Source organism: Macroventuria anomochaeta (assembly GCF_010093625.1).
Source record: "Macroventuria anomochaeta strain CBS 525.71 unplaced genomic scaffold BU25scaffold_1, whole genome shotgun sequence".
Taxonomy (NCBI): Eukaryota; Fungi; Ascomycota; class Dothideomycetes; order Pleosporales; family Didymellaceae; genus Macroventuria; species Macroventuria anomochaeta.
Genome location: NW_022985362.1, coordinates 945,221 through 968,973, shown reverse-complemented (window position 1 = coordinate 968,973; position 23,753 = coordinate 945,221). Strand labels below are relative to the sequence as shown.

At 54.5% G+C, this 23,753-nt stretch overlaps 9 protein-coding genes across 9 annotated transcripts; 6 read left to right on the top strand and 3 right to left on the bottom strand.

Annotated features, from left to right (window-relative positions):
* Positions 1-437: 437 nt before the first annotated feature.
* On the top strand, positions 438-1,974 carry BU25DRAFT_427022 (uncharacterized protein; the record flags this gene model as incomplete). The annotated part of the gene is made up of 3 exons (XM_033699953.1): positions 438-965; positions 1,410-1,487; positions 1,525-1,974. 3 exons carry the CDS (start codon positions 438-440, stop codon positions 1,972-1,974), a joined length of 1,056 nt encoding a protein of 351 aa, XP_033567699.1.
* A 372-nt stretch (positions 1,975-2,346) lies between these two features.
* Positions 2,347-3,722, top strand: BU25DRAFT_405390 (cyanide hydratase/nitrilase-like protein). Its single transcript, XM_033699772.1, has 3 exons — positions 2,347-2,582; positions 2,670-3,115; positions 3,177-3,722. Exons 1-3 carry the CDS (start codon positions 2,416-2,418, stop codon positions 3,614-3,616), a joined length of 1,053 nt encoding a protein of 350 aa, XP_033567698.1. The 5' UTR covers positions 2,347-2,415; the 3' UTR covers positions 3,617-3,722.
* A 254-nt stretch (positions 3,723-3,976) lies between these two features.
* On the top strand, positions 3,977-9,138 carry BU25DRAFT_444232 (uncharacterized protein). Its single transcript, XM_033700031.1, has 3 exons — positions 3,977-4,098; positions 4,178-8,452; positions 8,504-9,138. The coding sequence occupies exons 2-3, from the start codon at positions 4,199-4,201 to the stop codon at positions 8,669-8,671; spliced, it is 4,422 nt and encodes a 1,473-aa protein (XP_033567697.1). The 5' UTR covers positions 3,977-4,098; positions 4,178-4,198; the 3' UTR covers positions 8,672-9,138.
* Positions 9,139-9,277: 139 nt separating this feature from the next.
* BU25DRAFT_444231 (uncharacterized protein) lies at positions 9,278-10,779 on the top strand. Its single transcript, XM_033700030.1, has 2 exons — positions 9,278-9,547; positions 9,597-10,779. Exons 1-2 carry the CDS (start codon positions 9,331-9,333, stop codon positions 10,412-10,414), a joined length of 1,035 nt encoding a protein of 344 aa, XP_033567696.1. The 5' UTR covers positions 9,278-9,330; the 3' UTR covers positions 10,415-10,779.
* A 247-nt stretch (positions 10,780-11,026) lies between these two features.
* Positions 11,027-12,178, top strand: BU25DRAFT_416706 (uncharacterized protein; the record flags this gene model as incomplete). The annotated part of the gene is made up of 1 exon (XM_033699900.1): positions 11,027-12,178. The coding sequence occupies one exon, from the start codon at positions 11,027-11,029 to the stop codon at positions 12,176-12,178; it is 1,152 nt and encodes a 383-aa protein (XP_033567695.1).
* Positions 12,179-12,405: 227 nt separating this feature from the next.
* On the bottom strand, positions 12,406-15,786 carry BU25DRAFT_464629 (carnitine acetyl transferas-like protein; the record flags this gene model as incomplete). Its single annotated transcript, XM_033700127.1, has 3 exons — positions 14,929-15,786; positions 12,908-14,845; positions 12,406-12,539 (listed from the first exon to the last, which is right to left on the bottom strand). Exons 1-3 carry the CDS (start codon positions 15,332-15,334, stop codon positions 12,406-12,408), a joined length of 2,478 nt encoding a protein of 825 aa, XP_033567694.1. The 5' UTR covers positions 15,335-15,786.
* Positions 15,200-15,842, bottom strand: BU25DRAFT_405386 (uncharacterized protein). The gene is made up of 2 exons (XM_033699771.1): positions 15,711-15,842; positions 15,200-15,661 (listed from the first exon to the last, which is right to left on the bottom strand). Exon 2 carries the CDS (start codon positions 15,647-15,649, stop codon positions 15,344-15,346), a length of 306 nt encoding a protein of 101 aa, XP_033567693.1. The 5' UTR covers positions 15,650-15,661; positions 15,711-15,842; the 3' UTR covers positions 15,200-15,343.
* A 2,608-nt stretch (positions 15,843-18,450) lies between these two features.
* On the top strand, positions 18,451-19,797 carry BU25DRAFT_486580 (NAD(P)-binding protein; the record flags this gene model as incomplete). Its single annotated transcript, XM_033700170.1, has 3 exons — positions 18,451-18,877; positions 18,935-19,276; positions 19,360-19,797. 3 exons carry the CDS (start codon positions 18,451-18,453, stop codon positions 19,677-19,679), a joined length of 1,089 nt encoding a protein of 362 aa, XP_033567692.1. The 3' UTR covers positions 19,680-19,797.
* An 877-nt stretch (positions 19,798-20,674) lies between these two features.
* BU25DRAFT_355890 (glycosyltransferase family 39 protein) lies at positions 20,675-23,635 on the bottom strand. The gene is made up of 5 exons (XM_033699590.1): positions 23,216-23,635; positions 23,028-23,158; positions 22,425-22,977; positions 21,425-22,373; positions 20,675-21,373 (listed from the first exon to the last, which is right to left on the bottom strand). The coding sequence occupies exons 1-5, from the start codon at positions 23,339-23,341 to the stop codon at positions 20,919-20,921; spliced, it is 2,214 nt and encodes a 737-aa protein (XP_033567691.1). The 5' UTR covers positions 23,342-23,635; the 3' UTR covers positions 20,675-20,918.
* Positions 23,636-23,753: the final 118 nt, after the last annotated feature.

Genomic DNA, 23,753 nt, shown 5'->3' with positions numbered 1-23,753 from the left:
TCGTTCGACCTCTCACACAACACCTTACCCAGCTGACGAGATGATACTTCAACACCGTGTTTCTGGATCCGGACTATTCACCATCTCGGTCTAGCTCTACCTCGCAATCCAGATCCCAGCGTTATCATCGGCGCATCCCTCCGCTTATCACCCATTAGCTAACCACCCAACCACACGATAAGAAGCCTTCAAATTGTAGATCTACAGCGGAATATCTGCGCACCTTATCTGTTTCATGACTCAAACCAGTTCTTCGGAGAAAGAACGGTTCTACAAGCGGCTTTAGCCATGCTCCAGATAGGCAGTCTCGGCACCTCGTTCAGGATGCCGCAACAAAACCCCGCACACCAGACATAGCCGAGGTGCAACACCTTCACAACCATCGACACCCCCCCCCCTACACAGCCAACTCCTTACCAGATTTCTTAGTTTTTGAAATGGCAGACTACAACAATTGTCAGCAGAATGATACACCTGTGAAAGCTAAGGTCTGGGGCGCTATTGAGTACTTAGAGGCTAAGGAAATCCCTCACTACAAGGAGGATGTGTTTTGGCACTTCAAAGTCAGCTATTGTCAGGGATGGGCTATGATATCAGATGACAGCATTGATAGGCGTCACCACCATACTGAGGGACTTGAGCACAGAGGCAGGCCTTCAGTTATGTCAAATTATCACCTAAAAGAGATGGATTGCATTATCAGAGAGGAAGGATTTGAGGCACGGAAGCTTACTTGGAACCAATTAGCATGGGAAGCTGGCCTTGAAGGTGTCACAGAGCAAACAATTGCACGCACAATGGGTGAAACAATGGAGTGCTCTAAGTGTATAGCCTGCTGCAAGAGTTGGTGCAATGACAGTACAGCCCAACACTGCAAGAAGTGGGCTAAACACATGAAGGAGAGGTATCCTGAGCCTTATATGTGGTGGCATGTACGCTTCTCTGATGAAGTACATTGGGCTATTGTGTGAGAGGGGGCCAGCTGGGGATACCAACTGCTCTCTGAGATGGATGAATTGGTGGAAGAAAGGTTCAGGCTTGTTGGAGATAAGGGTGTGGGAGAAGCCAAGTGTGGGAATACCACAAGTGGTGAAAAGGATAAATGATGAAAAAGGGATCAAGTGTGGGAATATCACAAAGGATCAGTGATGAATAGAAACAGGTATTGAATTGTTGAAGTGAATTGCAAGCATGAGTTATCTGAGCAAGAGGGCAGGCTGCTTTTATAAACAGACTGCTGGCTCCTGGAATATTCTAGATACATTGGCATATGCCACCATTTGTCATCATTTGTAATCATTTGTCAGCAACTAGAAGATTCTGTAATGTTCCATAACATTCCACAATGTTCTGTGATATTCCACAATGTTCTGTGTATTGGACCTGAAGGCCGCATCTATGTCATCCAGAAACCTGGTGAGAGGTACTGCAAGGACTGCATACAAGTGAGGGAGGAGAAGGATACATATGAGAAGAATCTTAATAGGGTTCACGCTTGGGCTGCTGTTGGGCACAACTTCCAAGTCAGATCTTATCTTCTACAACATCAGGAGGAATAGCAATGGCAAGATGAAGCAGAAGGACTACATCTCACAGATCCTTGTCCCAGTTGTCAAGCCATGGATTGAGAGGAGTGATACCTTCTGCCTTGAAGAAGATAGCAACTCAGGTCATGGGCCAGGCAAGAGCAACATTGTGAGGACTTGGAAGGATAGGCAGCAAGCTCAGCACTCTAACTTCACTCACTACTTCAACTATCACAATTCTCCTGACTTAACAATCATTGAGAACTGCTGGCAGCTGCCAAAGCAACACGTTGAGAAGTTTCCTCACTGGGATGAGCAAGATACTAAGGATCTTGCACTTGAAGGGTGGGAGAAAATAAGCCAACAGTTCACAAATAATTGTGTTGATACTATACCTCAATGCCTACAAGATTGTGTTGATATGGATGGCCAAATGACAGGTTGGTGATGTTTGAAAGTATAGGTTAACAGATGGGGTGCAGCACATGAGCGCATAGCTCCAACACCATGTGGTGAAATTTAATTCCAAAACACAGAAATACTCATCTGAACAAGCGCTACAATTACATATAATATAAGCTATTAATCAATGTTGTAGGCAACGTTGTGTGGCACCCGCCTGAAAAATATGATCATTCTGGTATGCGGGGGTTGATTGCAGCCGCGTGTGGCCGCTTATCTGCAGAGCAGGACTGAGCGGCATGATTCTGGTGGACTTTGCTAGAGCTCCTTATGGACAGTGTAGCTGTGGATGATGGACGCGGGAGCTTGAGGAGGTATAAAGACGTCATGGCGCCATCAGTGGCATCTCACGAACGACGCCGACCCTTCAAAATATCTATCAAGACACGCGTCAAGCTTCAGTTTGGCTTGGAAATATTCGAATACGATGTCTGGGATAGTAAAGGTAGCCGTCACGCAACATGAGCCTGTGTGGTTCGACCTCCAGGCCACAGTGGATAAAACTTGTCGATTGATCGAAGAGGCGGCGAGTAATGGGGCACAGCTTATCGCGTTTCCTGAGGTGTGGATTACAGGGTATCCAGCATGGATCTGGTGAGTTATACACCTTCTCCTCAACCACGACTGTCCCGTCCTCGAGAAGGCACCTCAAGACTGTCCAACATGTACTCACATCCCCAGGGCACGCCCCCTCGATCCTCCGCTAGCGACCAAGTACATCAAGACCTCCCTGTCTTACGACTCAAAAGAAATGGACCAAATCTGCGCCACCGCACGCAAAGCGCACATAACCGTGATCCTCGGCTTCTCCGAAAACGACCACAATTCGCTGTACATCGCACAATGCACCATTTCCTCCTCGGGCACCATCATCATGAAGCGCCGCAAATTCAAGCCCACACACATGGAACGCACTGTCTACGGGGACGCCGGGGGCTCCTCGCTCAACAACGTCAACGACGTGGAGGGCGTGGGCCGCGTGGGCGCGCTCAGCTGCTGGGAACATATACAGCCGCTGCTCAAGTACCATACGATTAGCTTGAGGGAGCAGATTCATGTGTCGGCCTGGCCGCCGCTGCATCCGCATACGGAGGATAACCAGGGACTTTTTAGTATGACGGCTGATGGTAAGCTTGCATTTCCCTCTTCTCCTTTTCAGAGTATTGTGATACTGATAGATTCGTTGAGGCTGTGCGTTGCTCTCACAGACTTACGCTATGGAATCGAGCACTTTCGTGCTGCACTGTACGTCTGTCATGACGAACACCGGTGTGGACGTGCACAAGTCCGAAGGCACCTTATTTGGCGTCTCTGGCGGTGGTCATTCCGCTGTCTACGGGCCTGACGGGCGGCGTTTGACCAAGGCGATCCCCGCTGATCAGGAAGGGTTCGTGTATGCGGACTTGCCGATGGATATGCTGGTCGGGCTGAGGCATTTTGTGGATCCTGTGGGACATTACAGTAAACCGGAGCTGCTGTGGCTGGGAGTTGATACGAGAGAGAAGAAGCATGTCAGAGGAGAGGGGGAGAATGAGGAGGGAGAGGTTAAGAAGCTGAATGGTTTGAGTCTGGGTCGAGGAGAAAGTGGGAAAGCGAATGGGACTGCGACGCCTCAGGGCGCGTACTGAGCGATGTGGAGAAGTCTGGTGGCAATTTGTGTTGTCTCATCTTGATCCTTAGCAGACGTGGAACGATTCTCAAAGTCCAAGCTTGAAAGAGGACGCTCTAACAGCTGTGGTACCTGCAATGCTCCGGAGTGAGGTAATTAAGAGAGGGCGAGGTGTCAATTTCCAGAGATCTCTCACTGCTTTTTACCAAACAATGGTATGTTGAAAGATGTGAAGATGTCATGTTCAAGGCTGTCTCACTGTGGAGAGGTGACGGTACTCGACGCTGATCGGAGAACACCTTGCCTGTTTGGGCGGTAGCGCACATGGAGCTAATCGACCGGTTGACAGCACGTCAACCATTGACTTCTCACTGCAGACATTGCAGCTCCCCTTACCCATCAAAAGTTTGCCTGAGGCCATCTCGTGCATCTCGTTGTTTTTCTCGTTTCGTTTCTTGAGAGGCTCAGGCCAACCCACACGCGAATTTTGGGCAGAGTAAAGTGAGTGCAGCTCTGAAGTCTTCAACGCGTCGTTGCCTTACTTTGGCGCCTTCACCTCGCTTTACTGACGCGCAAACAGATCGCCTAAGTCGCCTTCACCATGGCTGATTTGCAAGAGCTCCTTCAGCGGCTCAATGGTGGCGGCGCTTCTGGTGGCAACCACCATCAACTACCCTCCAGCCAACAACAGCACCCTCATTACCAGCAACCCTCAGTCTCTTCGCCAATCTTCTCGCCAGCACCGAGTGGGCCGACACCACACCATCCTTCCCACATCATGTCGCCCAACGTGCTATCGTCTGCGAACACGCCTGCGCCTGAACAAGGCGCTGGGCCCGTGCCTCAGCAGACGCCACAACAGCAGTCGGCCAATTTGCTAAACCTGCTGCGCTTCAACGCCCAACCGGGTCTCGGTCAGCGCAGTGTCTCGCAGCAGCCACAGCAGCAGCAGGCACCCGTGGTCCCAGCTCACGGTCGCACTGTCTCAGCCTCGGACTTTGTCGCTGGCTTCATGGGCAACAGGTCGGGCTCGCAGGGCTCTGTCCCTGCAGTCCCCTCTGGCGTGCAGTCTTCTTCCCCAGCTGCAGCGTCTGAGAACCCTCAGGATTTGCTTCTGCGCCTGCTGAACCACCCTAAGCCATCGCAGTCCCCCGCCCGCTCGTCGCATGCCTCGGCTGCCGCCTTTTCTCCGCCAGTTCTTTCCCACATGCCTGAGACGGCTGTGGATGATCTTGCGCAAGATCTGGCCGATGCAGCTTTGGAGAGCGTCGCAGCTGACCCCTCAGGCAGTGCCGCAGCTTCACCCATGAGAGCCTTTGGCAACGATGGCACTGGCAATGCTCTTCGCGCCCAGCCAGAAGCCGCATCGCTGGCACCGAAGTTTACCTACGTTAATCCGTTTGATCAACTCGCAGCCGCCAGCCCCCGCAATCGTACACCCGTCGCCGAAGGTTCCCGCGCTCCGGCACCAAAGGTCGAGATCCTGAAGCCTAGCAACGTCCTTGAGGCTGCTGCTGCTGCTGCCGCCGAAGAAGCTCCCACTCACTCGCATGAAACTGTGGCTGAGGCTGTGAGCGATCTGGGCGAGCAGGTCAACCAGCAGATCGAGGAAGCACTTGCCGAAGCTGAGGGCAAGTCTACCGCTCAGATCGAGGAGGAGCTCAACAACGTCACAGCGGACGACATCCAGGAGATTGAGGAAACAATGGGTGATATTGCTGCCAAGATCACCAAAGAGGTCGAGGAGGAGGGCAATAAGAAGGAGCTCGAGCAGTCTGTGCCCAAGCCCCTTGCTGCTGCTTTGCAGCAGGTAGCAGCTGAGGTTGCCGATGCTGATGTTGTCGAGAACTGGGAGACGGCTGAGGCTGAGGAGAGTCTCGCAAAGGGCGAGGACCAGACGGTAATAGTCTACAGATTCCCCATGCGCGCCTTCGCCTCCATCACGGTCAAGGACATGCCTCCCCGTCGTCTCTTCTTCCAGCCTGAGCTGTTCATGGACATCGCCAGGATCAAGAAGGACTTTGATCAGATCGACCGTTCGCTGGTCTCAGCCAGCAAGAACTTCATCGTGTACACACTCACTAAGAAGGGCGGCTTCCGCATCATTCGCCAAGAGAATGGCGTCTACCGACAGGTCTTCGAGAACCACCAGGAACGCATCTTCAACATCGCTCTTTGCAACGCTGGAGAAGACACTCAGCAGTCTCTCGAGAGCATTCTCAGTATTGGCGTCAATGGCACTGTCTTTTGGACATCCATTGATCCCAGTCGCGAGGATCAGTTTGGCGAGAACCTCGACTCACAGGGACTTCTACTTCCCCCCTCGCCATCGCAGGATGACAATACATCTGGTGGTCAGCTGAAGACCCGCGCCAAGCCATCTTCGCGTCACCCCGAATTCTTCGCTGTCGGTCGTGGCAAGTCTATCCACATCGTCTTCCCTCGCGTCGCGGCCACCTACGTTCGCCAGAAGTCCCGCATCTGCCACACTGAGAAGTACCTCAAGGAGCGCTCGCTTAAAATCCTTACTGGTAAGGCCGGCAAGGACTTCACGTTCAGTGAGGATGACACTGTTATCGTTTCTCTCGACAAGGCTGGACGCATGCGCTTCTGGGATATTCGTACCCTTACCGATCCTGAACTCGGCATCCCAGAAAGCGCGCCTAAGAATATCGAAGTCTCGGACACTTTGCTCGAGTTTCACACCACCACACCGAACGCCAAGTCGTGGCCCACTTCTGTCTTCTTCTTTGACAAAGATAAGCCGTATACTAAGGGTATCGCGCTGCGATATGTCATGGTTGGCATGAAACAGAACCACTCCTTCCAGCTGTGGGACCTTGGACTTTGCAAGGCTGTACAGGAGATCAACCTTCCACATGGCAACGAGTCCGATGCTATCTGCAGCGTCTCATTCCACCCAAAGACTGGTATCATGGCCGTCGCTCATCCTACGCGTAACTCGATCTTCTTCGTGCACGTCTCGTGCCCTAGGTACAACTTGCCTTTGCAGAGCCAGGCCGAGTATATATCTCGTCTTGCGAACAAGGGCGCGCTGCCTCCTGTCAATGCAACTGCTATCATGACGAGCATCACTGAGTACTCGTTCGCTTCCAAGGGTCAGATCAGGAGCCTTCATATGCTTAACGAGCCTGCTGGACCTGTTGACGCTGACGATCCGGACAACGCTGCCTTATTTGAGTTGTACGTAATGCATTCCAAGGGCGTATGTGTTTTGCGCATCCGCCGTAGCGACCTGGGATGGAAGAAGGAGATTGGCGAGCCTCTTCACTCTAAGGATGCCGAAAAGGAGGGCATCATCTCTATCTCCCAGCTCAAGCCACCTGCGCCTGTCACAGTCACTGGTGACGAGTCTTCTACTGCTGGCGATATACCTACTGCCCCCAGGTCGGTATCTGACCGCTCGGTTCGCGAGAGTGCGAAGAAGGAGAGTAGCAACGTCTCCAGGCAGTCTATGACGCCGGAGGCTGCAATGCGCGCTTCTACCCTTGCTAAGGTCGAGAGTAAGCAAGACGCTGCTCGTGCTGCCATCATCAACGGCGGTGCTGCCGAGAAGTCGGAAAAGAAGAAGAAGAAGCGCTCGACTGCCGAGACTGCTTCCCAGGCTTCGACATCCACACGTGCACCTCCGTCATCCTACGCGCAGATTGTTCAGGCACCCGCTCAAGCAAAGTCTCCAGCGCCTGAGCCGACCCCTGTGTCTACTCCGGCTGCGGCCACCCCTGTGCTGGCTGCCGAGCCATCATCCGCAAAGGCTTCCGATGCTGAGGTCCCCGAGTGGGCCAAGCAGCTCATGGGCAAGTACATGCAGCAGTCCGCGGCGGCTCCCGCGCCTGTGCCTGCCGCTGCACCAGTTGATCTCGATGAGAAGAAGCTTGAGCAGGTTATCTCATCCGAGATCACTAAGGGCTTCTCTCGCGAGTTGGACGTCATGTACAAGCGATTCGATGAAGACAAGCGTGTCATGAACGCGGCCAATGGAGCCAAGCAGGAGGCCATCCTTCGTCTTGTGTCCAGCACCTTGACCGAGAATGTCGAGAGCGTTATCCGTAAGATGGTCGATGAGAACATGCGCAATGTTCTGCTGCCTGAGGTCCTTGCAAAGACCTCTTCGACACTCGAGCAGAGCATCGGCAGCAATCTCAAGACCGCTCTTGGACCTCAGCTATCCAAGGAGATCCCCGATGCTGTCTCTCGAGCTTTGAAGGCTCCTCAGCTCTTCCAGTCACTGTCCGACCAGGTCGCCAAGAAGGTCTCCAGTGGCTTCGAGCCCATGGTCGTCGCTTCTGTTGGATCTGTCGTCACTCCCGCCATTGCCAAATTGACCAACACGGTCGAGCAACAGATCGGCGAGCAGCTTCGCCAGTCGCTGGTCCAGCAACGAGAGGACGCAGCGAAGATCACGCAACTCACTGACACCGTGCACACTTGCCTCGAGACGATCCAGTCGATGGTTGCGACCCAGTCTGAGCTTCAGGCTCAGGTTGCCAAACTTCAGCAAGCTATCGCCCAGCCACCCCCTCAGGCGCCCACTCCCAGGAAGGAGGTCGCACCCCCCGTCAACCAGAAGACACCTGAGGAGCTGGAGATCGAATCGATCACGAAGCTCTTGACCGAGGGCAACTACGAGCAGGGTACCATGCAGTGGCTGCAGTCACCTCGTACAGATGAGCTCTTCGATGCTATCTTCGTTCGCTGCAACCCTGGGTACCTGAGGCAAGTTAGTCCCTTGCTTGTCCTGTCGACCGGTGCAGTCGTCTCTGAGCCACTGGACCGCAACCTGCCAGAACGCTTGGCATGGCTCGATGCTGTTTTACAGAGCGTCAACCCTCATGCAAGTCACTACTCCTTAACATTGATGTGAACGTACACTGACTAATTATAGGACAACGAAATTCGCGACATCGTCCCCAAGATCATGGACGTGATGATCCAGCGCTTGACCGCCAAGTACATCGATTTGAACGAGGGCACACCCGGCAACCCCCTTCTTCGCCGCATCTCGGCTCTCGTCAGCCGCTGCAACGATATGACCCGTGCTTCTCGTGGCTGAGAGACAATGCCTTGACATGGACTATGTGAGCCAGGGTGCGATCTTGCGCTGAAATGCCTTGATCGTGCAACTGAGCCTCCATCGTGCACTGCCCAGTCTGTCTCTCTGTTCACAGTGCACGCCTCTGTTGGAAACCTGAGGATCTTGTGAAAGGCGTATGGAGTTTGCATGCATTTGTTTCATCCTTGGCGAACGCACGATCATGTATAGGTAGATAGCATCGATAGGCACATCTGTCCATCATCGACATTTACACGGTTGGGAAATTGGCGCCTATGTTTTGATGGTGCTGGAATGCCCATCGTCTCCTACGGCGTTAACAATTTAACTCGTAGTTTGTGGGTGGGATGGGAGGATGGCTTCATGGGTGCATCTGGACAGCGACTTCGAGTTGCCTTCAGTAGAAAAAGTCTGGCATGTGCATAGCGTAGTTGAGCGACGTAGTACGATAATGATCAAGGAGTTAGTTTGACATCGCCAGCCTCATTGTGAATCCCTTCTGAAGTTGATGATGATGCGGCAGGTGTGGGGCTTTCGATCAACGTGTGGGGCCGTCGCGTTGCATCCAGCACGCGTCGCGTCTTCCCACCACTCTGCGACCAGCATCTAAACATCAATCGAATAACGACACATTTCAGCGACACAATCAAATACATAATATGGCTGACACAATAGAAGACGTTGAGATGGACACACAAGATATCGAGCAGGAGACTCCACTAGACAATGTCTTCATCGCACCGTCAATCTATAAGAGCGATGTCCTTGCGGGCAAGTCGTACTCACACTTCTCGCCCATACCGCAGCAGATTGCCGAAGACATATCTACCGAGTGCGTACTGGGTGTCGACGAAGCTGGACGAGGTCCTGTGTTAGGTAGGCCATCACACAGTCCTATCTCAATACCAAAGCTGACCCACAGCAGGCCCAATGGTGTATGCACTCTTCTACCTCCCACTCCCGCTCCACCACTCCCTCCTCGCTGAAACGCATCACTTCGACGACTCCAAAGTTCTCACGCCCGAGGTCCGCTCAAAGCTCATGCGTACCCTCTGCACGCCCGGCACTGATCTCCACGCCGCCGGCGGATGGGCGACACGCTCCCTTTCCGCCCAGGACATCTCCGCCTGCATGCTCTCGCCCAACCAATACAACCTCAACGCGCAAGCCATGGACGCGACCATCGACCTGATCAAGGGCGTACTTGCGCGTGGCGTGAAGGTCAAGGAAATCTACATCGACACAATCGGCAAGCCAGAAGTCTACCAGAAGAAACTCGAGCGCATATGGCCCACCATCTCCATCACAGTAGCAAAGAAGGCGGATAGTCTGTACCCCGTTGTCAGTGCTGCGTCCGTCTGTGCGAAAGTCACAAGGGATGCGGCGCTTGATGTGTGCTATGAGCCGTACCTCACGCCTGCTGAAGCCGCCGCCCACGCCCAGAACGAAGGTGGGGTCAAGATTGCGTGGGGCTCAGGGTACCCGAGTGATGCGCGAACAAGCTCGTGGTTGAAAGCGAATATGGACCCCGTCTTTGGGTGGGGGAATGAGTGTCGCTTTAGCTGGGGTACGGCGAAAGAGCTGCTTGAGGGAAAGAAAGCGGGGCTGAGTGTTGACTGGCCGGTTGAAGAAGACGGGGATGATATGCGAATGACGGACTACTTCACAGGTGGAGAGAGGAAGGGGGACGAGCTGGCGGAGTGGTTTGGCAAGAGGGTGACGGTGGAGATGGAAGCATTCTGAGATCGACATCCTCTCGCACAACCACGCACTTCCTCACGTCAAAAGAATCCGACACGCGAATAGCTGGGGTGAATGAAAAGCGACCAGTTATCGGCGGAGACGACTTTGCTCGACTTCGGTGCTCACGACATCCATGTAGGGGCCTCGGGTTTCGGGCCTGGTCAATTCGCGTAGCCAAACCTTAGTCCCCGGGCATCACACCGACTCCGATGAGCCACCCCCAACCACAACACGAGGTGGCCGAGGTTTCCGGATATTACTACACGCGGCAATTTGCGTACCTGCAGCAGGCATGCAAGGCTGTTCGCGGGCGCCGGCATTGCAGATTGGTGGGCCACGATCGGGGTTTGGGAAGTATGTAGGATGCAATAAGTAAGATGGGTCAGCTTGATGCAAGCTATACAAGATTGGCATACTGCTTCACATTCCTTCGATTGCACTCGCGCACTAAAGCGAGATATTCACGTTCTCTGGTCAGACCTTTGATTGTACTCCGACGACATTCGTCGGCGCAAACGAACCACACCATTGACCAGCGATTGCTCTCGAATCTCTGCAGCTTTTGTATCATCTTTGCACTTCTTCACTGTATTCCGTTACCTTCTCTGTACGATGCCATCGTTCTTCACCTCAACATCGCCCAAGAAGTCTTCCAAGCAAAGCACCGCCATCTTCGCCGGCCTCGACGACCCCTTCAACTTCCCCTTGCACAAGATGCGCTGCGCCTCTTCCTCTTCATCTCGCTCTCACTCCCGAACCTCATCACCGGACTCGGCGACCGATTCCGGCTATGGCAGTATCGACAATGACTGCCCCCTCAGCCCCAAGTCACACCTGCCCTCCACGAATAGACGACGACTACAAAAGGACGGCAACGGCCACTGGCGTACGAACAGCTACGAACATCAGAGCGATTGCAACGACCACAAGGCCGCGAGACAGCCAATTCTTCAGCATGAGGAAAGGAGGGAAGCTGATAGCGAGCACGAGTGGAAACCGAATCTCAAGCACACATTCACTCTGATATGCAACGACAAGCGCACCAAACCTAAGTGGTACACGAAGAGAGTTTATGGGAGGAAGCTGAGGGAGAAGGAGAAGAACGAGGGCGTTACGGATCTGCAGCGTGAGATGGCCCCCGTGCTCGGGCGCCCCTCCCCGTCGCCATCGCCATTACTAGCTAAGGAAGCGAGACCGTCAGCGGGGGCGAGGAAGAAGAGTACGCTCCTCCACCCGTCCCCACCTCCTTCCACCTCGTTATCGGGAATGAAGACTACCGATGGCGTTGCAGAGATGGAAGGGAGTACGGTCGGGATCCATAGGACACAGGACCGGGGCCGAAGAAGGAAGCCGTCAACGCTTCTCCACCCTTCACCGCCCCGATGGACAGCGGAGGAGAAGGAGGCGAAGCAAAGCTTGCGGAGCCCGCGCTACCGCTCTCCAACACCCCTTGGTATACCAACTACAAGCGACCGCCAGCCTGCGCCGACGCTGACGCCGCTGCGCATCCATCTTAGGAGGCCCAGTGTGCTGCATTCGTGTTTCTCAGACTCGGACTCTGCCTCGGACTCTGCCTCAGACTCTGCCTCCTCTCATTCGGTGGATGAAGATGATGGTGGCGACTCGTATGACGGGTGGTGTCGGCGTGCGGCGGGAGACAGGAATAGTAAGAATGGGATTGTACTTGCGAGGACGGGGGTGGTTGCGAGGGCGCAGCGGGTCAGGGTTAGGAGTCCTGGGCGGAAGATGAGTGCGGAGGTGTAGACCACACTACATGAAGATGTACCGTAGTTGCCTACGGTTATTGACTTTTGTTTTTGAGAGGTGCTGGTCATGCTTGAGGAAAACGCGAATGCGTTCATTGTAGGTATAGAGCAGATTACATTCTTGTCCCAGGCCAAGGCTATGCACATGTTATTCAATGTTCGAGCCATGCAAGGTACTTGCTCATATCCGTCCCACGGAGGTCAATTCTGAGTAATCCTAGTACTCTAGTACTCACTCAACCTCAGTCTCCGCCCCACATTCCTCCGCACCACGTCGCGGTCGACCCCCGGTTCGGCAGTCTGGTTCTGGCGATTGGCGTTGAGCGCCTGGCGCAGCATGCCGGCGTCGAAGAATCCATCTAAGAAATGAAATCAGCAATGAAATGGGAAAAGTAAAAGAATGCGGTGTGGTGTAGAACGCTATAGAAGAACAAAAAGGGAAGGGAAAGGTGTTGTACGCCGGAGACGTTGTGATACTGAGATCAAGAAGAGTAAAACATGGGCTTCTTCGCCATCGTGCTGGGGGCTCGTGATGATCTTGTTCTAAGAACAGTGGGAGAGTTGAGACGCGGCGAGCTGACGAAAACAGCAGTCAAGGGTTTGAAAGGTGGTGAATGCGGAGGTGTAGGTGGCAGGGACATCGAAGGTGTGATGGGAAGACTCGACACACTGTCCAAGTCAAGGGAAGGTGGAGAAGGAGGAAAAGAAAGAGGAAGGGGTGCCCTACATCCACCAAGCCCATCATCGTCGTCTTCGTCTGCCACGCTTTCTGCTGGCGTCTGTCCCTTGCCCACTTCGAGCAGGATGTTTCGTCCGCGGCTCTTGAAACGGCCTGCTGTGGGCCGGGCTTCTGCTTCGCGGGCACGCGAGGCTGTTTTGTCAGCTGAAGTCCCGCGGCGCTTGATTTGTCGTAGCAGTTTCCGCACTTCGAGGAAGTAGCTCTCCAGTGCTTCGATGTAGCGGCTTGTCTGGCGGTGCTTGGACGATGCGCAGATGGAGATCGATCCGTCTTTGATGATGTATCCAATACCGAAACCGTCGGCTGATGTTGGGCCGAAGCCGAATTGGCGGAGCGACGGGTTGCCGCAGTTGGATGTCGAGAGGATCGTGGTGTTGATCTTGTCCCAGCCGGCGTCTGCGAAGAGCGCGGGCATTGAGTGCTGCACTGGTGCCGGGGGTGAGCTGGATATGCTGCCGTTTTCGGACATGACGGAGTTGCGGTTGGGGGATGCAACGCCATCAGGGCTTGAAGGGCGTGTTGAGTCCCAGCCGTCGCTGCTGGCTGCTTCGGCGCCATCTTCCTCGATGGCGCGCTGCCAGATGCAGTACAGGGCGTATAGATGGCGATCTGGTCCCTGTGCTTTGGCGCAGACTTTGGTGTTCTCGGTGTGCTTCTGGCATGCCTTGCGAAGCGCATCGATCTTGGTTGTGGCCGGGTTCTCGCCCCAGAAGGTCTTGAGGAAGTTTACTGATTCTTCTGTAACGGAGCGAATGGCTTCTGTCCGCCCATGGTAGAACATTTTGGTCATGGCTGGCTCGTAGACACACTCTACTCTGCCGTACAGACCGTAGTAAGCGGCCTGGAAAGCCATCTGCACGAATGCATCAGGCGAGAAGCCCATGGATGTCATGAAGTTCTTGCCGTAATGGGGGAACTCCAACGTTGCGAACTCATTCTGTTGAATGAGGTCTGCAAGGCGGGTTTCGGCAAATCGAAGTGCTGTGCTCAGTTCAGGCACCATGTCCCACTCCAGCTTGTGTGGCGTTGTTTGGACGTCGCCAAAGCTGTCCGGGTCGCGCTTCGCAGGGTCAGGACTTTGGGTTGCCCACAAGCTCGGTGCGCTGCCGTTGATAGTCCTTGCGAATCGCAGGATGGTATCTGTGTAAACGTCTGAGGCAAAGCGTAAAACAGTGTGACCATCAACACCGGTATGTTCGAAGTTGATACCTGCACTTCCGTTCTTGCACACAATGATCTGCATCTTGTCGTACCATCGATTTGTGCAAGTACCCACCTGTACGCCCTTCTCGACCTTGCTGGTACCGCAGAGCATGTTCATACATAGGTCTGCGCCACTCTGTGGTTCTGTGTAATCCAGACACAAGATGAAAAGTGCTGAATCGACAATGTTCAGGCTGTCAGAATTGTTCGAGCCTTCTTCTCGGTGCAGCACATCTCGCAGGCCAGACCACACCTTTCGGTTTTCTGTGCTCAGCACGCCTAGTGCTCCTTTTGCAGCTTCTTGGATGGGAACTTCTTGTGCATCTTCTACAATGGACTGTAGGTTCAGAGTAATATCTTTCTCGGTCATGATGAGGTCGTTGTTGTCGTCAAGGACGTCGAACCAGTAGAACTGGCCGTGACACATAACGACGATGTGTTTTGAGGTTGGATCCTGTCCAATTTGACATCCATTTTCAGTGGGTATTCTCGCCGTTCCAAATAATCTCGAGTATTGGTACATGCAAAGAGGTTGGCCACGGATCGTGTCAGGCGGCAGCTCTTCCAGTCGTACTGCTCGAACAAACGAGAGTGCTGAGACAACTAGAGAGGCCGCACGGGTGACCTGGTTGTTGCGAGCCGGGGTTGGGTCATCTTCAAGAAGGAAGAAGGGGTTGAGGTTCAGCACAACCGGGTTATCGAAGTTCAGATACGAGTCGTACCCTGTGAAATTGTCAGAAACCACCAAAACATCAAACATGGCCGACAACATGCCTCTGAGCTTCAAATAGATGGAGAAGACGTACAGAACTGCTCGATGTAGTTTGCTTTCCCACTAGCATATTTCTTGAGCTTGTCTTGCAGCGCAGCTCCGTCTGATTTCAGAAATTCCTCCACCGCGTGCTGGCTGTCGTTGTGCTCTTTGGCACTCTGTAGTGGTTTCAAGGCGGCCAAGTACTTCGTACACGAAGAGTCTAGCTCTGGGATGGGCAGCTTTGGGAGCTTGTCCTGAGAAGCAAACGTGATGCCTGGCTTCGAGTTTGGATTTGTAGAGTTGGCCAAGGGTGCCTTTTCTTCCGACGAGAAGGCTTTTTGGGCGTCCTTCGCTGCTTCCATAGAGCGGGCCGCGCCGTTCTCTTGTGTGCTAGACATGGTGGCGGTGGCCAGTGATTCGTTCAAAGAGGAGGGCTGCGTAAAGGTGCGAGCTGCCATGGTGGTTTGTCAGTCAAGCGTAGAGGGGAGAGATGCTGGTGCTGATGTTGAGTAGCCGCAAGGCACTGCGGTAGAAGTAGTGACAGTCCTGAAGACAGTAGGCCGGCATGGAGACGCAGGCTTTCTGCAAGAGGGACAGCAACGCGTGGGAGTGGGAGCTTCTTGTAAGGAAATGGACGAAAGGGGATAAGCTGGGCTGAGTGGAGCCGCCTGACGACTAAACATGTGAACTCCACGGACGGGTTCCTCGTTACAGGCAAGGTGATCCAGGAAGCTGTCATGTAGCCGGCCGCTGACACGGAAAATGACCCGCATGGTGGTGAATGACGGGACGAGCTCAGCCTGTGAAATGCCCATGCAAGGAGATGCAACTTACTCGGTAGCGTCGAGCTCTAAATGAGCTGCAGGTCAAGAGGACCGCCGATATGGTATGGGGATCCAAAAGAACAGTGGCTGCTGTGGCTGCTGTGGTTACTGTGGTCTGTGTCTGTCTACTTACTACTCTGAGGTGGTATCGTGACGCCTCCCGAGAGAGTGAACAGCAAGGTCAAATGGCCGGAAAAGCAGTACAATCGCGGTAAAGTGCAGCAGAGGTGGACAATCTCGGCCAGGAGGATACGGAGCTCGCATAAGGCTGCCCCGAGGTGTTGGTGTGATTACCAGCAGGGTACACGGACGAGTGGAAGCCGGTGGTGGGTTGAGCATTAAGAGGTGATGCAGCGTCACCAACGAGGGCCTTGGGTCTACCGGCTAATCGGGGCATCAGAGAACTTAGGCAGCTAAGGGAAGAGCAGAAGCGGCATGGTCACGGCTCTAGGCTTCAGACAACAGCTGTTGTTCTAATTCTGCACGATCTCTGCGAGCCTCGTGCAGTCATGGCTCACGAGGGCGGTGCGACGCAAGCGCCTGTCACTGGACACAGCATGTGTGAACAGGGGTGAGCTGGGTGGCTGCAGCGCTACGGGCAGTCTGGAGATGCGGGGGAGAGCTCGGAGCCCAGCCTTCGCCGCGGGGGGGAGGGGGGCTGCGCTCGAAGAAGCTCTGAGGGTTGGCGATCACGTGCTGCTGGAGAAACGGAGCAGGCGCGGCCAAGTCAGGCAGTCGCAGCGGAGTGCTCGACGCGACCTCGGATCAACGCGACGCGCCGAGCATAGCCTCGAGCTTCGAGTCTCTTCAGGACCGCGGCTATTACCAAAGCTCGCGCGTGCCACTTCCGCAGAGCCGCGCCGATGATCACCGCCGCCAGCAACCCATGACGGACCTGCTGCAGGTGCTGCCTGACTTTGAGACGAGGCCCTTCTCGCACCTGTTGCCCTCGCTCGACAAGGCCCTCATCACCACCAACGACCTGCTCACCCTCGACGTCCAAGATGTCGCGAAGCGCGCCCAACTGCCTGCTAGCCAGCTGAAGAGGTTCGTCGACGCAGTGGTGCCTGCCCTGCACCGGCAGCTCGGCTTTGGTGGAGAGACAGCTGCCGAGAACGCCTTCTCTGCTGCACTGGGTAATCCGGCAGACGCGTGGAGGTGCATAAGTACGTTGGACGACGAGCTCGATGCTGCGCTAGGTGGCGGCATACCGCCCCGCTACCTCGTCGAAGTCACGGGCGAGAGGTAGATTCCACCACGCCCAGTTCATATCGACCTAGCTAATCTGTACCAGTGGCGCTGGCAAGACACAACTGCTGCTCACCCTCCTGCTTGCTGTACAACTGCCAGTTCCGCTCGGCCTCTCCAAGACAGCTGTGTACATCTCAACCGAAGCCGTTCTCTCCACCACCCGTCTTGCCCAGCTGCTCTCTTCCCACCCAGCACTCGAACGAGTATCGCCGGATAAACGACCCTCGCTCGCCAACGTTCTGGCCATCCAAACCCCAGACCTTGAGTCGCAGGAGCACATCCTCCGCTACCAGCTGCCAGTTGCCATCAAGAAACACAACGTGGGACTTGTCGTCTTGGACTCTGTCGCCGCCAACTACCGCGCTGAATTCGAGAAGAAAGGAGCGAGCAATGGCGCCGCCTCTATGGCCAAGCGCGGTACTCAGCTTGTTCAGCTTGGAGCCTTGCTGCGGGAGCTAGCACGCACAGAAGGCATCGCAGTAGTTGTTGCCAACCAAGTCGCCGACCGCTTCACGAAGCCGTCCTCTGCGCCAAATTCGAACCCCATCTCGCGAAACGCGTCTATCAACAGCCAAGGCACGCGCGACAACACGCCTCAGCCCCCGAACCCGGCGCTGTCCGTCCCAGCCTCGCAATTCGACGACAGCGTCCTTTTGACTCCCGACCCACTAGCCCTGGACCACCAACAGCGCTGGTTCACCGGCTGGGGCGACAGCCCGCACGCAGCACCTCACACACTGAAAACGCCATCTTTGGGTCTGGTTTGGACAAACCAGTTAGCATGCCGTATCGCTCTGATCAAGAAGCCTGTGTTCGCGAACAGAGGACCGCTTGTCGTCACGATAAACGGCGAAGACCAATGGAATGAGCAAGAAGAAACACATGTTTCAAAATGGCGGCGCTGGCTCAAGATCGTGTTCGCGCCATGGACACCACCCACTGAGGGTAAAGGCATAGAGTTTGAGATCACCAAACACGGCATCAGAGCCGTAGTCAAGGAGCCAAAGGAATGAAAATCCAACCTGCGATGTGACTGTCAGCATTGGCGATTGGGTGATCGTGCTGACCAGCCTTGTGCATTTCTCTTCGTGCCACTAGCGTGCTTCCCCGGATTTGCTGTGCAAGATGACGCCCACACAGTCCTTTGTACGCTGTCAACAACATTCTCTCTACCAACACCGTTTCGCAGTCTAACAATCGATATCTCCCAGTTCTGATGTCGGCGGCACATCAGTCAAGGGGAACTGCTAAAGACGGTCCACTCGCCCATCCCAACCAAAAGCGCTGCCGAGGTCCGTTTCCCCTCCCTGACGCGTTCACAGCGAGTAGGGGGTCGACCTCAAGGCATGGCGCACCCCAAGGCGGAAACCCTGGTACTCCGGATCCGCAGTCAGCTATGGAAGCTAGTGAAGTATAGTTCCTACAGCTCCTAATCTTCACATCTACAACTTCAGCTCTGTCCTTCGTCCCTCTGTCTTCACAATCTCCATGTAGCCACCATGTCCGTCGGCTTCCAGCGCGTAGCGAACCTCATCTCCCTCTCCGTCTCTCACCTCGCTCTCAACCCCGTCATCACAGCCTCCCTCCTGTATATTCTCACAAAAGGTCCCGTGAATTTGCGCGCACGCTTGACGAACCGCATCGCAGCTCTCCGCGATCCCATCCGCCATGCGCAAATCATCAAGGCCTTGAAGTGGCTGCTCACCCTCGGCCTCCTCAAGAATGTCAACAAGATGCTGAACGACCTCGCCCTCAACAGTTATCGCTTGAGACCCGAATCCGCACGCTGGAAGTGGGACAAAGAGGTCGCCGTCGTAACAGGCGGCTGCAGCGGCATCGGGTCGCTGATAGTAAAACGGTTGATCACCAAGGGTGTCACTGTCGCAATCCTAGACGTCCAATCACTTCCCCCGGCATTGCAAGGCTGTACGGTAGAATCCTGGTCCCCACGAGAAGGCTCACAGCTGACCTTCTGCCCCATAGATGCGCATATCAAGTTCTACGCGTGCGACATCACGGATCCAGATGCGGTCTTCCGTACGGCGAAGGAGATCAGGACGACGCTCGGCAGTCCGAGTATTCTGATTAACAACGCTGGTATTCTGTCTGCGCATACGATCCTCGCTACCTCGCACGAATATCTGAGGAAGATCTTCGACGTCAATGTGCTGAGTAATTGGACGACTGTGCAGGCATTCCTGCCAGATATGATCAAGGAGAATAAGGGCCATGTTGTTACTATAGCGAGTACGGCGAGTTATGTTGGCGTCGCGGGATTGGCGGACTACAATGCGTCTAAAGCTGCGATCCTGAGCTTCCATGAAGGTAGAGCCCCCCCCCCCCCCTTCCCCCAACTCATCGACCTGCTCTGCTCCCTGGGTAGAAGAAGTGTCACTAACCACATCCAGCGCTCAACCAAGAACTCCGCGTCTATTACAACGCGCCGTCCATCCTAACCAGCTCCATCCACCCCAACTGGGTGCGTACGCCGCTTCTCGCGCCTGTCGAAGCGGAATTGAAGAAGCGCGGCGTGGTGGTTATTGAGCCGGAAGATGTTGCTGATGCGGTCCTCAAGCAGGTGTTTAGCTGCAGAGGCGCCCAGGTCTTTGTGCCGGCTTCGGCGGGGAAGAGCAGTTTGGTCCGGGCGCTGCCGAATTGGCTGCAGGAGAGTGTCAGGAAGGGGGTGAGTAAGACGATTACGAAGAGTGTAGGTGTTGGGGGGATGTAATGACAGGAGTATAGGATGGGGATGTGAGGCAAGACTGAGGTGAAGTTGGCGAGTCTTGGAAGTTCCACGTCTCTCTCTCTCTCTCTCTCTCTCTCTCTCTCTCTCTCTCTCTCTCTCTTTCTCAGCCGGAGATGATGGGTCCTGGTAGCATGTCCTTTGTGCTCTATTATTCACTACCATACCTTCCATCTTTTCTGCATTATACACTTGTGGACCCTTGACTGTGTTAGTTTGGCTGCCAACCCCCCTTGCAAGTCTGGGGTAACGAACCATGGTTGGAAGCATCAAGAACGCATACGCAACGCCTCCTAACCCTCAGCATTGCCGTCCTCACACTCCATTTCCACACCGCACCACGCCACACAACAACAAGACTCAACTCCCGCAAAGCTGGACAAAAGCAATCAAGGCGCCTCCATAGCACCATCAGCACCGTCCCGACCTATACCCTTCGACTGCATTCGCCAAAGCGGTCCACTGAGCGCTGACGAGCCATCTCGTACTGCTCTCTCTGGCGTCGCAAAAGCACCCGACAGAAACGCTTGCACAGCATCCACGACAGTCGCCGAGGCTGCAACGACTCACCGCAAACAGCAAGCCCTCACAGTCGCCGAGATCGTCTTCAACCTTAATCCAGCAGCGACAACCCGCCAGAATGCTACGAGGACCACCTCGAGCGGAAAGCTTGGGCACTCTCAGGCGGCTTGGAAGAACTCGCCAGTCTCCACAACACGGGGACAGACTTCCTTCTGCGTGACATGTCAGATGGGCTGGAGGAAGCTTCCTTGGGGGCTATTCTTGAAGGGGAAGGAGTGGAGGGATGCGGTGCAGGCAGCAAGTCGCGCGCAGGGTTACATGAGTGCTGCGGAAATGCACGAGGCGATGAGCATAGCTGAGGGATGGCATGAGTTCGGTTCGTTTCGTCGAGCTCGGATGAAGAGCGGGTGGATTCGGTGTGGTGCCGAAGAGTTTCTCAGATGGCGAAGACGCGGTTTAGAGTTGAAATTTCATAACACTATGAAAGGCATTTGGATGCTAGATATCCCCTCCACCAACACCTTGCTAACCAGCCAGGTCGACATTCAAAGACGCATATGCATTCTATCCATGATCCCTAGAGGTGTGACAAAGAAATGTTGTTTTGTAAGTCGCAACGCAAGTAAAAGGTGTTGTTACACATTCATCGTCTGCCACACAGCGCAGACATCCCTGTGAGATCATCCGTAATGTCCCAGGAATTTAGTCGGTGATCCTCCAGCTCTCGAACCACTTGAGGTGACTCCACTGCTTATTAGGTCCAACCATACCGAAGGAAATAGCCCTGAAGAGCCAGTAGAGGCCAATGATGACTGCATACAGCGAGGCAAAGATGCCCCAGCGGACCTGGTTGTTGAGCTTCCTTGTCGTCCAGTCGAGGCAGAAGCCCATGGTCAGGATGGCGAACCACAGCGCAGGATAGTAGTGGTGAACGTAGGTGACGCGGCCCATGGCCATGAAAGGAAGGTAATGCAGAACCCAGCCGATGACGGGGTAGATTCCAGAGTAGTGGATCTGGTCGATCTCGGGTTGCTTGAGGTCGTTGTAGCCGCGTTGCCAGCGGACGACGTAGTAAATGACGATCAGACCGAAGATGCCAAGACTAGCTGTGCTGCCCCAGTAGACAAAGGGGTTGCCAAGGAGGAAGTACTTAACGACTGCAGACATAATCAGTAAGAATAAACAATTTTACACGAGATAAGACTTACTGTCGTCGTTCCAGCCACACATGCGGAGGCCGACGTGGAGGATAGGCCATTGCCAGAAAGCAGAAGCGAGATCATCCTGCTTGTCGGGGTCGGGGACGAGCGCGTTGTTAGAGGTCATCATGGCGACATTGAGGTGAATGAAGTCCTGGAAGAAAGGAGACTTGTAGTCACCAGGGTTGCCAGGCGGGAGCTTGTCGTTGGTGTGGCTTTCGATGTTCCAGTGAGTGTAAACATCGCGGGGGTTGTTCTGCTTGACACAAGTCGTTTCGATCTGCTTGAAGCCCCATTGTGGCAGGTTCACGTTGCCAGCTCGGAGGTAGCAGCCCAGGTCCTTGTGCTTGAACCGCAAAGCGGTGGTGAGTGTTCGGATCCTGGAGTAGTCCCTCGAAGCAGCATCGCGAACAACCTCGACGACCCAGTGGTCCTTGGTGTCGCCAACTGTAGTGTTACCGTAGCAAGAAACCTCGTAATCGGCCTTGGTGACGGGGGCGGCGACCTGATGCGAGTGGAGGTTACGGCCGGTCTGGGCGTGGATGAGACGGATAACATCGCCATTGCCGGGGAAACGAAGCTCCTCATCGACATCATATGGAACCTCGTGACGGTTGGGGTAGAAGAACCAATCGTTGTTGGCATCCTTGTGGTGGTAGCAAGTGATCTGCTGCTGAGTCGAGCCCTCAGGGTAGGTCTGGACGTGGGAGTGAAGCAGACCTCCTCCGTACCCCATGTTCTTCAGCGTGGCGCGGGAGCCGTATGCGACCTCGAGGGGACTGTTCTTGCCGACTTCAGTGCCGCGTAGGTTGGCCTGGAAGAGCGAGCTCATCTGTGCGTCACCAGGACCGCTGTTCTCGAGGATCAGGAAGTGGAGGTAGAAGGAGAAGGTGTAGACGGCGAGAGGAATGAGGATGAGGCCGAAAACGCGGAAAGCGAGGTGGGTGACAAGCTCCATCTGTTTACGTTAGCTTTTCAAAAAATCGCAAATTTGGCAAGGCAGCCGTACCTTGGGCATCTTGAGGTCGCCAAACTTGTTCCAGAGGTCTTCAATGGTGTAAAGACCGACCAGAGCAGTGACGAAGAAACCAACCCACTTGACACTGCACACGCATCCAATGGAGACACCAGTCAGCATCAGCCACAGGCCCCACTCAGGAGAGAACGGGTCATGTTGCTGACGGTGGAACTTGGACCAGCAGAAAACCGTGGTGAAGGTGAAGCAGAGCAGCATAGAGTCCAGGAGAATGAAACGGCTGATGGTGGTGTACGAGTTCTCGCAGAGAACAGCCAGGGTAACGAACCAGACGGTAGGTCTCCGGAAGTTCAGTTCCTTTGCAGTGAAGTAGGCCAACGGTACGCACACAGCACCAAACGCAGCGTTGAAGAGGCGCATGAAGGTGTAGTTCAGCTCCTCGGGGTATGTTTCGCCAGACTTGAATTCGAACGATCCGTTGTATCCCGCGAGGTAGCCAGAAAGACCGACCAGCATCTTGCCGAGGGGAGGATGGACATCGAAGTAGAACTCGCGCTTGAGGTAGTGGGAGCCGAACTTGCCGAAGCTGTCTCCTAGTCAGAACGCGCCCGCAATGTTGCATGATTCCCTGCTTACTGAGCTTCATCCCAGGTGACAATTGGCGAAAGACCAATCTTGTACATGCGCGTGAAGAAAGCGAGTGCGGTGAAGATGAGCGGGGCCCAGATAAACTCATACTCGTCGAGAAAGGCAATGAGCTCGAATGGCTGGGATCGTTAGCTGCATGGTCTTGTCACGAGCTCCTATCTTGAAGAGGTGCACACCTTCTCCTTCGACTTCTCCTTGATCTGACCCTGGTTCACCACGGCTGGTGCTGTCTGGCCAGCTACATTTCTCCTCCGCAGCTCCTCCGCCTGCGCATCAGCGCCTGTTGTGCGCGCTGTCGCCATAATCGTAGGAAACACTGAGATGTGCCCGCAGTTTGGGAGTATCTGCGGTGGACAATGTCAAGAGAGGATTCGTGGCTGATACGAGCGCAGCTGGAAAGCGAGGGGTGCGTAGCGCGAGGAGCACTTGCGGTTGGGCGGGATCAGGTGGTCTCACAAGCCTGCGCAACGTCTGCTGTAAAAGCACAATCAGACTCAAGACGAAGAGAAAAAGAACCCCGAGGGAATTGCAAACATGAACTGTTCAAGGTGAAGAGCAACGTCTGGCGGCCCCTGCGGTGCGGTTGGGGAGATCAATTGCAGGCTTGATCCCGATTTAGATTTCTGTGGTTCGGGGGAGCTGTATTCGCGCTAGCCCGCGCAACTGTAAGGGGGAAGCTTACTGACACTTGTCCTCACGTGAAAAGCTGACGTA

Coding starts and splice junctions, on each gene's coding strand:
- BU25DRAFT_405390 (XM_033699772.1), top strand. CDS start 2,416: ATGTCTGGGATAGTAAAGGTAGCCGTCACGCAACATGAGCCTGTGTGG. Junction 2,583..2,669: donor GGGTATCCAGCATGGATCTG/GTGAGTTATACA, acceptor TCACATCCCCAG/GGCACGCCCCCTCGATCCTC. Junction 3,116..3,176: donor TTTTAGTATGACGGCTGATG/GTAAGCTTGCAT, acceptor AGATTCGTTGAG/GCTGTGCGTTGCTCTCACAG.
- BU25DRAFT_444232 (XM_033700031.1), top strand. CDS start 4,199: ATGGCTGATTTGCAAGAGCTCCTTCAGCGGCTCAATGGTGGCGGCGCT. Junction 8,453..8,503: donor TACAGAGCGTCAACCCTCAT/GCAAGTCACTAC, acceptor GACTAATTATAG/GACAACGAAATTCGCGACAT.
- BU25DRAFT_444231 (XM_033700030.1), top strand. CDS start 9,331: ATGGCTGACACAATAGAAGACGTTGAGATGGACACACAAGATATCGAG. Junction 9,548..9,596: donor TGGACGAGGTCCTGTGTTAG/GTAGGCCATCAC, acceptor GACCCACAGCAG/GCCCAATGGTGTATGCACTC.
- BU25DRAFT_405386 (XM_033699771.1), bottom strand. CDS start 15,649: ATGCGGGTCATTTTCCGTGTCAGCGGCCGGCTACATGACAGCTTCCTG.
- BU25DRAFT_355890 (XM_033699590.1), bottom strand. CDS start 23,341: ATGGCGACAGCGCGCACAACAGGCGCTGATGCGCAGGCGGAGGAGCTG. Junction 22,374..22,424: donor GCGACCTCAAGATGCCCAAG/GTACGGCTGCCT, acceptor TAACGTAAACAG/ATGGAGCTTGTCACCCACCT. Junction 21,374..21,424: donor GTGTGGCTGGAACGACGACA/GTAAGTCTTATC, acceptor TTATGTCTGCAG/TCGTTAAGTACTTCCTCCTT.